The sequence below is a fragment of the Mastacembelus armatus genome, chromosome 1 (assembly GCF_900324485.2).
Source record: "Mastacembelus armatus chromosome 1, fMasArm1.2, whole genome shotgun sequence".
Lineage (NCBI taxonomy): Eukaryota > Metazoa > Chordata > Actinopteri > Synbranchiformes > Mastacembelidae > Mastacembelus > Mastacembelus armatus.
The window spans coordinates 10,081,845-10,095,967 of NC_046633.1; the positions used below are offsets into that span (position 1 = coordinate 10,081,845).

A 14,123-nucleotide genomic window follows, 5' to 3' on the forward strand; every position below is an offset into this window, starting at 1 on the left:
CATGCAATGAAGGCACAGTCTGGATACAGTACTGTGAGTGTTCATGTTTGTGTGCACATGTGAGTGTGCGTGTAGCGCAGAGGGAAAGAAAAAGGACGTGGCTGAAACAAATGGAAAGTGATGCTCATTAGTGCATTAAATGGCACTAAGTGAAGCAGGTAAGCAAGGGTTAAAAATACCATTAAAAATGTGCATGTTGAGTTTGTGGAATTGAGCAAATACCACTTGAATAAATTAAAATTAAATTAAAATGTATGTGATCTGTGTGGTGATGATCATATCTGTAAAGTCTTACACCATGTTTTCTCTGGCTTGGGTTCCACGGTTTTCTGCCATCCTTCAAATATTTCTGTCTTGACCTGTGTGGCAGACAAGAGCTAAAGCCATTGAAAATATTCAGCTGAGTCCTTATCTAAGGCCGAACACAAGAGGTCACTGAACTGGCAAAGTGACAACTGTATGCCTGTCTTACAGTTCAACACTGTCCTCTGGTGGCTGTATGGAATAAGGCAAAAACACATTTTTGTAAAGCCATTATTCCAAGGATCCATGGATATTTCAGAGAGAAGTGGGCCAAAAAACATCACCTAATGATAGGAGTATCCCATGACACAAAACAGGAAATAGGTTGACACACCTTTAACTTTTGTGTCATATGCTTCTTCATAAAGCATTTTATTAACTGTGATATTTTCCAATGCAGTAACTCTTACTGCTTGTACTGTACCTTGTTGATACGAGGTAGTGATAGCTCCGTTTAGCCACTAGATGGAAGTGTCTCTCCATAAAATACAAAACTCCAGCATGTTCTCCCTTTGTTGGCCTCACAAACTCAACTACGTTATGAAAAGTCTTTCTCCAACCATCATAACACTACATGCATAGATGACAGTGGTTAAGACACTGATAACTAATTTTTTGAAACATTTTCTACATTATTGCCTTTCAACTAAGCAAATTACCCTTCCCAAAAGAACTTAGCAACACCTGAATGAACATGTCCAGATATTCCTGAAGGCTAAAGGCCACTTGACAAAGGTTTTTAGTGCTGGACTAAATTATTATGCTGCCCCCAAGCTCAAACAACCACCCTAAATAAAATAGCTAATTCAAATAACTACACAGTATTGCATTCATGGTTTTTTTCTTCCTTTGTTTTTTTATGCAAACTTTGCTAAAGGGTGTTTTTTCAACCATGGCATTTTTGGTCTGTAAGACACAAGAGAGACAAAAACACATTTCTATATTTTTTATTTTTGTCACACAAACACACAATAAATAATAAAAAGTCACACTTTGTGACTTTTGTATGTGTTGCGTAATATTGCCTTTGTCCCTGTGGCAGTTCCAAGGCCAGTGCTGCCATTCAGTTGCATCTTAAAGAGTATGTAGACTAATATATGAAATTAAACAAACCCTTGAAGAGCTATTTCATATAGCATTCATATGGAAGGGTAGTACAAGAAATGCTAATATTGTCCATAAACAATGCGTAGAATAGATGACTAAGTTCGACATCTTCTATCTTTCCTAAGATAAATGCATATATCACAGAAGATGAAATGAACAAGTCTCAAACTTTATCAACAAATACAACAGGTTTGGTCTTGACAGGTAAATAAATGTTTAGGTTTCAACATAGATTTTGTGTAATTATGCTGAAGGATTGTATGACCCACTTACACTTAAAATCAAGACATTTTTTATACAGTTAAGCTGTCCATGTATGACTTATAATAATATATAAGATATGTCACAAAGTTTGCTTAAAAAACATAGTTTCCTGAATGAAATGCCAAAAAAGTGAAGTGTTTCTTCTGAATGGAGAAACATAAAAATACATTTTAATGCAAGAATTGTTAGATTTACCAAACAGAACAAAATGCACTATAGTTAAAACAAAACCAACAAACAGTAATAGTTTTATTAGGTGATTAAATTTACAAATAAAGAATAAGAGAGTAGTCAAATAGTGAGTAGTCAGTTATTATCTGCCATTGGCTAAGGTGTTGTAGAGCCTGATGGCAGTGGGGTTGAAGGATCTCTTGTATCTTTAACTCCTGCAGCGCAGTGAGGTGAGTCGTCCACTGCAGCTGCTTCTCTGCTCCATCAGCATGTAGTGAAGGGTATGATCAATGTATTCCAGGGTGGGCTCTGTGTGCATCTCTCCACCACAGCGTCCAGTGAGTCCAGTCTCATTGCAGCCTTCTGCTTTATGCTGCCTCCGCAGCAGACTGAAGCGTAAATTTTTTTGTAGAGATAGGTATGAAGAAATAAGTCTCAGAAAATGCCATTAAAAACAGACAGACAGCTAAGGACGCTAAAAATAAATTATAGGTGTTACAAACTCAAATTGCATAACCAGGTATGAAGGGTTTTTTTTCTCAGTACGTTTCCTGACAGCTTTTACAAACTCTATCTTATTGACTGACATATCAAACGGTTATATAAAGTGTTTGTTTGGTTTTATTGTTATTGGAGGGATGTAAGAGCAGGGCAGCAGGATCCACATGGTCCAGTCTAACAGTATAAACTTCTTACGTCCCTTCCGTAGTTACGAAACTTTCCAGCGCAGGTTTTGTAACCGAGACGCTCTGACCAATCACGGCTCGAGCCTGCTGCTCACGTGCCTGTGTTTTTTTTATGTAACAAACGGCTGTCTATAGGAAAGTCCGCTCACTATATTGTTACGAAGCGCGGTAGCTAACGAAATGTATAAACACGTTATCAGACGAAAATTTCATTTTACGTAACATTTATTTCACAATGTCAACAACTATGTCGCTCCAGACGTCAGTGGAGGACGCCCCGGAGGAGAGAAGTAGCTTCTTCATCGGCACTGCGGACTCGGACAACGTCTCGGAAGAGGAGGGCCACCACCATCAACTTGTGTTGCAGAAAGCCAACGCGCTAGCATCGGAAAACTGCCTCAGAGAAGCCATTTACTGGTTTTCCGTAGCTCTGCGGTATGGTCCCGTGAGACCCGAACAATTAAGCACTTTCGTGGAGTGTATCCTCCGCAACTTTAAGACAATAGCGGCTGGACCGGAGGAGTCGGCCCAGATCCGGGACAACTCTGGGAACGATGTGTTTGACTGTCCCAACTGCCATAACTTTTTAGGTGAAGCTGTGACCGTAGCCTGTGGACACACGTATTGTAAAAGATGTTTACAGCGGCGGCTGCTCTCCAAATGCAAGCTGTGCCGCGAAGCCGTGAAGGGTGGAGAGGAGAAAGTGAGTGTAGTTCTCTGCGGACTTTTAGATAAATGGTTCCCCGACGAGCTGAAGAAGTCGAAAACGCTTTGCGAAGTGGACGAGCTGTGTAGAAGAAAACGCTACCAGGAGGCTGTGTCGCTAGCAACTAATGTTATCCAGTCAGGCAAGTGTTGTTATAACATAACCCAGAATCCATGTTGTTAGGAGATGGGCGTCTCCTGCTGCTGTGTGTGCTGCGCACCTTCAGTGATGATGATATAAACATGATGTTATTGAGATGCTACTTAATTCCCCTATATAAAAAATAATGGATATATGCTTGAACGTGTTTGATATAATAGTGTTTTTATTGTCAGAGGGTCCATAAGGGTTCAGTAGGGTGAGCTCTACTGACCAACATATCGAAAACTGTCACTAATGCTCCATGTGTTGTGCTGCTCATTGGTTGTCATTGTACCGGTAGGCTCTGCTTATGAAAGTCCACCAGGTGCGCATGCGTGATCGGTATACGTTGCATAAGGCACGTCGTGACACGTACTGGGCGGGTTTTGTAACTTACTGAGAGGGGGTGTTGTTTGGATTTTGTAATTCCTATGGAGGTTACTGGCCAGTGTTTCATAAATGCTTTAAAGGAGGGGATGAATGCACTATTATATGGGTCAGTTAGGAGGGCAGGGGAATGCTGGTGGTCAAAATACACAATCATCAAAGAAGTGTAACAGACTAACGTTATGCAGTGAGGTGAGAGAATGTGGGCAGTTTTCTGTTGTGACCAATGATGTACTGTTTACAAGCTTGAGATGAGCTTTGTAGTAAACAGGGTTGCTACTTCAGATCCCAACACTGCCTGTACAAATTGTATAGGGGTAAGTGACACCACTACCAACCAGAACTGAAATAATTAAACAATTAACAGAAGAATAATCTCCAGCTGTTGTGATTAATGTGTCATTTAAAGGCACATAAGGATAACTGTTCTGTCACCTTATAACGATTACTATTACCGCTGTGGGAGTGATGCAGTCATACCACCTGATTATTATAAGCCCTGGCCCTCAGTGTTGATGAGTGATGACAACTTGAGAAGCAGGACAGAAACTTCCAGATAACTAGAGTGCTTCGCTGATGTTATGATATTTGACAACCTGTGAGCCTGTTCACATTAGCACCTGACACTCCATCAAGAAAGTTAAATTGCTTGAACTTTTGAGGACATGCTGAAAAACTAAATCTACTCAGTGTGTGCAGGATAGACTGTTTAAGAAGTTTGATACTTTCACACAAAAAATGGTGTCTAACTTTAATGTATTCTACTTTTAAGCAAGGGTATATCCGGGCATGTTCACTTAACATTTACCAATAACTTAACATATTTAAAGTTGGCCTGAGTTTTCTAATAATATTTGCTGTCAATCCAAATCGCAGCTATCCTACAAAATGCTGCCGCCACTAAGGACAAAATCCACTGATCTCTGGCTACTCTTTCATGGGTTATGCAGCTTATTTTTCCAATGTATTGTTGGAGTTCAGAGATGCTGAGAAATCAGTGGCACAGTTAATATAGGCTACAGTATATTTTGTGTTTGCCGTATTTTTATGTAATATATGACTTATAATAAAGAAATTTTAAAAAAAAAACCTCTTTGTATAGCTAATAAAGATTTTCTTTGCCCTCTCCATTTTTCCATGGCTCCTGCAGATCCAGAGACGGCAGCAGTGGTGCGACTGTCTCGAGCTGAGGCCTATACAGCTCTCAAGCAGTACTGTTTGGCTTTGGAGGACACAGAATTTTGTCCTGGGTCCTGCTGTTCTGCTGAAGTAGGTCATTCACTGATACTGCAGCTATTTGGTACACCATATTTGGTAAAGCACAAATGTTATGTAAAAGCCCACAATAAAAAAAATCTGTCTGTCTGTCAATCTGTCAATCAGTCTGTGCTGATTTATTGGTCAGCCAACCATTGGTAAGAAAAGTTGTATTTTAAGACTGCTGCCCTCAAAGCTACAGACACAGAGTACCTACTTTGTTGTGTCATTGGATTAAGATAAGATGCACCTTTATATGTCCCACAGGGACGTATTATGGTTACAAGTTAACCTGCACACTGTGGGACAGTTTACAGACACTAGATATAATCATGTTTTCTGATTCGTTTGTTTGTTATCAAATATAACCATTCTGGGGGCATAGCTTGTACCTGAATTTGTTGAATCCACAATTTTTTTTTCTTGTGTTCCTGGTTATTTATTTACAGAGAATAATCAGAGTATAATCTATCTAAGTGTTGTATAAAAGGGGTTCTCTTAGGGAAAATAGGTTTATGAAGAGAACTGTGTCTAAAGGAAGTGTTGTAGGCAGTGATTAAGTTTAAAGCCATGAATGACTATTACATCAGTAACAGAAGACCAAATTTCTCTGTTAAAATATAGGATTTCCTTTATCTGTCGTGCAAAGTATATAATGTAAAGCACTTGAATATGTGATAATTTCATACAGATGTATTGACAAGCATGAAAATATCATATTTAGGAACAGTAGAATTACTAACTTGTGTTTCAGACATTTAATATGTGGTCTGCCTGTTTTTTTAACCAATCTGTAAGATTTTGAATCTAGTATTTACTTAGAAAGGTCACTTGCATACCCAGTGGAAACATAAATATTGATACACAAGTTAGTGTCACCTCTTTCTGCTTCTCCCTTCTGTCCTTTCAGCCTTTGTTCAGGAAAGCTATGGTGCTGCATGAAATGGGCCAAGTGGATGAATCTCTCCAAGTCTTCTTCCATTGCCTGGCTGTGGATGAGGAATTTCCCTGTGCTAAGAGACAAATGGAAAAGGTGAGAAAATGAAGATTGAGTTATGATTCATTTTCTGGGACTGTGGGAAGATAAAGATACAAAAATATTACTTGCTGTTGTTATCCTGAAGTCTGGCAGTCAGTGGAGTTGAGGTCACATTTTTTAAGCTGGTGCTCTGGAGGAAGTAGCCTAAATACACTGTAAGGCAAAGATTTAAGACTTATTTTATTGTAACCCTCCATCAAGGATTTTAGGTACATGAGTAGGTTTCCCAATTTCATGTTTGTATACCTTGGAATGCTTAGTCAATTATGACTTATATTCATTATAATTAATAATTGAAGTAAGTTATAAATTATACATGTATTTTTATTGCACAAAGCTATTTGTTTTGTTTTCATAGTGAGCATACACCATTATACTACACTGACTTAATGGAACCTATCTCTTTTCGTGGCATGGATCTTAAAATCCACCTTTAGCTTTATGTCTAAATAAACTGTTTAACTGTAAATGTGCCAAAGATACTGTGTTTTACAGGCACTGTGATAAAAGAATCTTTTGTAATGCTGTGAATTAAATGGAATTAACATTGTGCATTTCCCAAAACGTGTCTGAAACATGCTGACAGGGATTACCAACAATTGCATTATTATTGTGCTCAACCATAGGAAACTAGGTATTCTATTTAAATTGAGAAAGTAGAGACAAATTATTTTGAGAAACATGATTTTGGGCTCTCATACAATCATATAAGCATTTGTCACTTGTTGCAGATTATAGTCAAAATGGATGAATTCCAAAAGTAATCAAAAATCAGCCAGCATTTATACTCTTATGCTCTATCTGCTTCCAAGTCATAAACATTGTCCATTGTTTCTATTAGAGTTATCTGTCATGGAATTGTAATCATCTGTAATGACATTAGTGTCACTTAATAGACACAACACAGTATTGTAGTTACATAAGTAACATACTGCTGGCATGAATGCAGGGCAGAATTGCATGAGAGTTTGATAAATCTACACTCAATTCAATTGTCAATGTTGTTAATGCGTGATCATCATTTCATGAGGGGCCATACATAATCTCATTAGTCATTTTCAGTTTTCACTTGGTAAAAAGTGTGAAATTGATTGGACCTGCTGTTTAAGGGTGCTTGTTGTATTGATATCTTGTCTGAATTCCTTATCCTTCTAATTCTAAGAGTGATGGTGCTCAAGCGTAAAAAAAAAAGCATGGAACACAGACAGGCTGCATCAGTATAATGTCAAATTTTATTTTGTGCAGTCTGTAATCACATCTACAGCCTTAAAGGCTTCTCCAATAGCTGTATAATAAAAACAGCATGTTGACGAAAATGAAAACAACAGCCACCACATTAAATGCGCTCTCTTAACAAAGAAAAATATATAAGAATCTTTTTATTAGTGATACCTCTAAGCATAGTTACCAGAACTGAAAAAAATCTGTGTAGTCTAGCTTTGTGCAGAAAGATGTAGTTCATTTGCCACACACTATGTTTTGAACCTCACTTGAAACATTGTCGACAGTGAGATATCAGGATAGGATAGCATATCCAGGGCTGCAAATGCTGCAAGATGCAAGAAGCGCTGCTTAATGAATCACTATTGCATATACATCTCTGCTCCGGTGATAAACAGATTTTTTTCCTTTTTTTTCCAGATCTTGTTTGACCTCCTTTCCCCTGCTGATGACACTGTGAAGGTTGGCCTGAAGGAAACAACACAGAACACATCACCTCACTTGAGAAGTAAAACCCTTCTGGCCAATGCCCAAGCTCACCCACAGAGCCCAGTCCAAAGACAACACCAACACCAGGTACGTGCCACCTCTGTACACAAACAACAGGACAACCAGAAGGTATTACCACACTGAACAATAATAATACGACTGATTCTACATAACCATTAATGGATTGGTTCAGTGCAGTCTTCTTCTTACCCTTAGATTTGTTTGATTATCCAGAAACACAGGGAAAGTCTGGAGCGCCCTGGCCTCAGTCGAGCTCATTCACTTCGAATCCATGGCTCAAGTTGTGATGAGGAGGGTCTGAAGAGAGTTTGTTCTGCTCCTCAGCTGGGGGACCAGGAGAAGGGGAGCTTGCTAAAGAGGAAATTGTCAGTGTCAGATGCAGAGCCATGTATTGTGGACAGCGGAAGTAGCAAATATAAAAAACAAGGTCAGCTGCTAACCCTTGCTTCTGTTGACACTCCTATGTGTGACCTAATTAGAACTGTAACTGTATCAGAGATAATTCTTTTGTTAATAAAACTGAAATGCATTCCCTCCTTTTATGTTTAGTTGCAACAAAAGGCTTCAAACAACAGGCTGCCATAGCTAAAACCTACAGAAGTGTTCCTGTGGACTTACTGGATGCCAGTGACTTTGAGTGCTCTCTATGCATGAGGTAAAAACAAGCAGTAGTGCTTCACACCATGAAGCATGAAGATTACACACTGTATATTTGTACATGATTTGAAAATTCAGAACAACCAGCTGATTGCTGCATTTCTCTTATAAATACAGATTGTTTTTTGAGCCTGTGACTACACCATGTGGCCACACATTTTGTAAAAACTGTCTTGAACGCTGCTTAGACCACACGCCTCAATGTCCCCTCTGTAAGGAGAGTCTGAAAGAGGTGAGAAATACTTATAATGTGTAATCAGTCTGGATAGCAATCTTCCTAATCAACAGTGTTTCACTAAAAAAAAAAAAAAAAAAAAAAAGTGTTTTAATCATTATGTTCTTCTCTCTCCAGTATTTAGCATGTAGGAAGTACATGGTGACAGCAGTCTTGGACACGCTTATCAAACAGTATTTGAGTCAGGAGTATGCTGAGAGGGCGAAAGCTCATCTGGATGAGACTAAAGAACTTTCTGAGTAAGCATTTTGTTTGTGTTTGTGATCAGATGTTTCTGTATGCAGAAGATGGAAAGAGGTTCTGAGAGGTTTAAAATATTTATCTCTTTCTTGTGCAGTCTGTCAAAGAATGTGCCTATCTTTGTGTGTACAATGGCTTACCCCACCGTGCCTTGCCCCCTGCATGTCTTTGAGCCACGTTACCGCCTCATGATTCGCCGCTGTATGGACACGGGCACGCGGCAGTTTGGGATGTGTATTAATGATCCCCAGAAAGGGTAAGAATGCAAGCACGAACAGACTGTAAAAAATTATATGATTAACAAGTGGCAGATAAAGAGATTCCTTACAGAAAACATGACTTGTCAGCTCCTTACAATCTGTTACAGATTTTCTGTTTGTGTCAGTTAGTTTACATTGTACACATAAATCCACTGGTTATAAATTATATTATAACGATCACTGAATGAACTTTTAAATCCATCCCCGTCACTGCAGGTTTGCTGATTATGGCTGCATGCTGATCATCAGGAGTGTCCATTTCCTACCTGATGGACGATCAGTAGTAGACACAATTGGAGGAAAACGCTTCCGGGTCCTGTCTCGAGGAGTAAAGGATGGTTACAGGACTGCTGACATTGAACACTTGGAGGATACTAAGGTGAAAAAAACACAGCACGGTTTTTTTTTTTTTTTTCAAATTCTTATTCTTATTTTGACGTTCAGACAATGTAGAAGTCACTGGTGTATTTACTGATTAACTCTTTCCTGTTAGGTGGAGGACAGTGATGAGCTAGAGAGACTACAAGAGCTGCATGACGCAGTATACGAGCAGGCTCGTGTCTGGTTTCAAAACCTCAAGATCCGCTTCCACAACCAGATCCTGCAGCACTTTGGACCAATGCCAGAACGAGAAGCTGATATCCAGGTAAATATTGAGATCAGTGTCCCTGTACTTAAATCTTGTAGAATTTAACTAGTCTCAGACCAAATGTGCTTACCTCAGCACAGTATCTGAAAAAGTGTAGAAGCCATTGCATTTATTCCCAAAAATGGGAGTTTTATTGGTATAGTGGAGGGCTGACGTGCCTGACTGACAATGACCTTTTCAGTAATACTTATTGATGAATATTGTGCTAGAACATAATGCAAATCTTAAGGTGATTTAGAATTAATAAACTGGAAAAGAAAACATTGTACTTAGACATCTGTTGGTGGTGTTGGCTCCCCAGAATAAAACATAATTTTAAAAACAACATTAGTGATTTAAACATAGTTTTTATATTGTTTGTCTAACAGATCTATTAACATATAGATATTAATTGCCATTTAAGCAGAGTATGTTAAAACTAGGTGTTTTGTTTTAATTGCCCTGCCATGTACATGTGGTCAACACCAGCTGATATAGTTTATTTTTATTTAAGGAACCAGTATGAGCTTAGCCCTACAAAACATTCTCCTCAAATTTGAAAAAGCTTTTATTACTTTGCCTGACACTGCAAGACACTTTGAAGTCTTAGTCTAAAATTGGATGATCTAATGACATGCTTGCTTTGTGGGGAAACCTACATTACCATGGATTTACCTGCTACAGAGGCCCTAATATAGGAACTGAGTTGGTGTGTGTGCAGTTGGCTTTGGTTCCAGCTCACAGCTTGTAGTGCTGAAAGGGATTATAGCTCCACTCATATGGGGCAGAGTCTATTGACAATATAGGCTAAAGAGCTTTATAGGTGCTTTATACCTAATTCCTCTTGCACTCTTGCATCAGAGAGTGTCATGAAAAGAATTCCCACCTCTGCCACCTGCACACACAGTAAACAATGTAGAGGATGACTGATACGTCTTTTTTCTATGAAGGATGCCAATTTTTAGAAAGCGGTGCACCTCATGGCTGATTTAGGATATCGATTATTTTTGGACGATATATTGGGCTGATTTTCCTTTACTGGGTATTCACATTTCTGTCTATAATAGTCAGGGGCTATTCTAGTGTTAAGATTTTTAGGTTTGCTAACATTTATACAGTGCCTTAAGCCAAATGGTCTTTCTGACACCTTCATTCCCCTCTCTCCCTCACTGTCCTCCTCTCTCTCCTGTGTCCTAGCTGTGTGAAAGCACACTCAACCAATTGCAGAATTTATACTCTAATAAAAAGTCATAAATTGATCCATATCGATTTATAATATATTATTGTAATTGAACATTTAGTTGCTATGGGCAATGCAGTCAGTATAGTTACTTTTTCATCTGAACCTGGTTATTTTCTTTGAAACAAATTGTATATCCACGTATTAAAGACCAGATTTCCAGATAGTTAGGGTTTGCCCAACGCTCATTATACTGTCAATAAATGTGCTGTAAATACACTTTCTTGCATAACTGCATAGTGAATATGAGTAATTAGAGCATAAATACACATATGCACCTTAGCTGTGGTTTGCTAATTAGCCACGTGCTCATGTTGATATGTAAATTAGCCATGTGGAGCAAAGGTTACATTATGTTCACACAAAACTCAAAAAAACATACAAAAAAGTCACAAAAATAACTCAATATTCAGAACAATCAGCAGCTGTATTTGCATGTTTTAATCTCCACCATGAAATTTCATCGCTACCTTCTTCTACTTTTATATGTATGCCAGATTACAAAACAAGTTTGCAAAATTAACATGTTCATAAAATCTAAGGATGATTAATAATAGGTCATTATTACTCATCATTTTAATTATTTTTTACAGGTGCTGAGACAAAATTTGAGCACCTTTGAAAAGGGTCTAGAATTGCCCATGTGAAAAGAAACCTTTCATTTAAAACTAACTAAATATATATGGCTTTAAGAAATAAAAATTGCCTGTTACTTGGCTTAGTATGCTCTGCCATTGGGCAGTGCCAATTATGTTAAAAATGGCAATAATTGGCTCAGAACATAAGTCATCCACTAAAACAAACCAAAGCATTTTTACTGTTACATATTTTATGTATATGTAAAGGGACTATATGTTGTCTTAAAATGAAATGCAGCACAGACATAGTACACATGATTAATTAAAATCCTACATGTGCTACAGGTTTAGCACATTTTGTAACATATAACTTGGGCTCTCTTAACTGGAATAAACAGGGCTTTTCAGCTATGTACTCTGAGGGGCATTCTTCTGGTGGCTTAGCATAAAAGGTCATTTATGTTTGAACTAATTGCAGAGTTTAGGGCTGTATTTATAAAATCCTAGTACATTTCAAATGATATACTATGTCCTACTCAAGTGGAATGTGTATGCCACTTTTTGCCCACGTTCAAACCTTAGTAGAGCCAAACCTTAGAAGTAAGCTGACTCAGATGTTCTTTGTTTGAATATCACAAAAAAATCTATTACAGGTTTAGTATTTTTTTATTGTGAAAGCAGTGATTAATACTCTTCCTTCTCTCTTCTAGGCAACTCCCAATGGTCCAGCTTGCTGCTGGTGGCTCCTGGCTGTCTTGCCTATTGACCCACGGTACCAGCTCTCTGTCCTGTCCATGACCAGCCTCAAAGAACGCTTGGTGAAGATTCAGCACATCCTCACATATCTGCAGAGCATCCCCAACAACTAGAGCTTCCTCTTCTCTCCGCCACAAACATTCCTTGAGTTATTCAAGGACATGCTGTCTGATTGTCAAAAATTATTTTAAAAAATGTCAGAATGGACAGATATGACAGCAGCTATTCTCACAAGCTCCCATTCTTAATGCAGTTTTTCTCTGGTGAGACCAGTGTTTATTGTTTTGTCTCCTGGCTTTACTATTTGTGTTTATATAGGGAGAAGGGATGGAGTGATTTTGTGAAACTAAATCCTAAATGCTGAATGTCCAAAAAGTGATACCAAGATGTAATGCAATGTGGTTTGGAGGAACCATTCAGAAGAGACGTGTACAAAATCCAGTGCAGCTAAAGGCTTGTGTATATGAATCACTCACTTTTGGGTGTCAAGTTTTCGTCTTGCTCATTTCTCCCACTTACATATACCATTCATCACTTTCAATGTGTGATAAGTTGTGGTAAAGCGAACTTCCTGACAAAGTAGACACCGTATTTCTTCCCATGTTTTTCCACTTTTAGTTTCTTCCAATTTTGAACAGCCACTTCGTGCCTCCCAAAATGAATTTGGAGGAAAGGTCATGACCCTAAAATCTTATGTTGATTCAGTGTTTTTTAAATGATTTTCTTCCTCTTGCAAAAAATCTTAAGGTTGGTAGGCCAATCTTCCAAAATGTATGTTTGTTCTGGGTCTTCAGAGATCCTGCTGGAGTGTGAGAATTTTGCAATGAAGGCTTGTAAGATTTAGTGGTTCTGTTCCAATATTATTTGTCTCCACAAAGCCAAGATGCAGTCTCCAACATAATTAACTGAATTAATTTATAAGTTAAAATATAATGTATTTGTACATTCTGACAATGTTCTTGTATGATAAGTTCTAAAGGGGTCCTGCAATATTATGGCAAAGGAAATGAGACTAAGGCAGCATGCATACAACCAGTGGGTTGGCATTGTTCTTCATTTTAAGATGCTCTTAGTCTGCTTGGAGGAGAGAAGACAGTACCTGCAGTGCTTCTGTCAGGGCACTGCATTTGCCTTACAACATTTAGCATTGTGATTTGAAAAACATGTTTTAGTTTGGTAACCATTCCTTTTTGCCATGAATGAAGTGTGTATTTAATTGCATTTTTTTCTCCTCTTGGATTGAGGCACCACATGTTCACAATGGAAAAAAAGAGGTCATGATTAAGTCAAATGTTATGCGTTTGTAAGTTATCAAGTTTTCAATAAATGCAACTTTTTCAAATTAAGCATCACATATTTCACAAATTACATAGAAGACATTGCGGAGCAAAATATTTCAGTGTATTGGAGTTTCACCTCACAAGACCTTACTTTGTAGCCATCCTGTAAAATGTCTTTAGAATATTTCTCTAGGATATTAAATATTTGACCCCCAAATCTTAACGGTTGTGTTTATCAGATTGATAAAGCAATTTGAAAGATCTGTAATCAAACCAATCTCAAGCCAGTCACAAAAGTATAGAAGCAGAAAATAAAATAAATCTGGTTCCATTTTTCGACAGAGGTCTGTACATTTCTAAGCCACAAGGAGGCGACAGTGCAGCATTATTGTCACATACAGTTAGGTGTTTTATAACTCACCCTTTACCCTCTGTACTTAATCTAAACTTTTATGAA

The 14,123-nt window shown here is 38.1% G+C and overlaps 1 protein-coding gene across 2 annotated transcripts; it reads left to right on the forward strand.

Moving 5' to 3' along the window:
• The first annotated feature begins 2,626 nt into the window (after positions 1-2,626).
• On the forward strand, positions 2,627-13,732 carry lonrf1 (LON peptidase N-terminal domain and ring finger 1). 2 transcript variants are annotated; one of them, XM_026303481.2, is made up of 12 exons: positions 2,627-3,379; positions 4,916-5,034; positions 5,933-6,055; positions 7,703-7,858; positions 7,988-8,219; positions 8,342-8,447; positions 8,567-8,681; positions 8,802-8,923; positions 9,022-9,180; positions 9,401-9,563; positions 9,678-9,830; positions 12,341-13,732. In XM_026303481.2, the coding sequence occupies exons 1-12, from the start codon at positions 2,767-2,769 to the stop codon at positions 12,497-12,499; spliced, it is 2,220 nt and encodes a 739-aa protein (XP_026159266.1). In that variant the 5' UTR covers positions 2,627-2,766; the 3' UTR covers positions 12,500-13,732. The 2 variants fall into 2 exon arrangements, with proteins under 2 accessions (XP_026159266.1, XP_026159267.1); XM_026303482.2 differs by having other exon boundaries at positions 8,006-8,219.
• Positions 13,733-14,123: the final 391 nt, after the last annotated feature.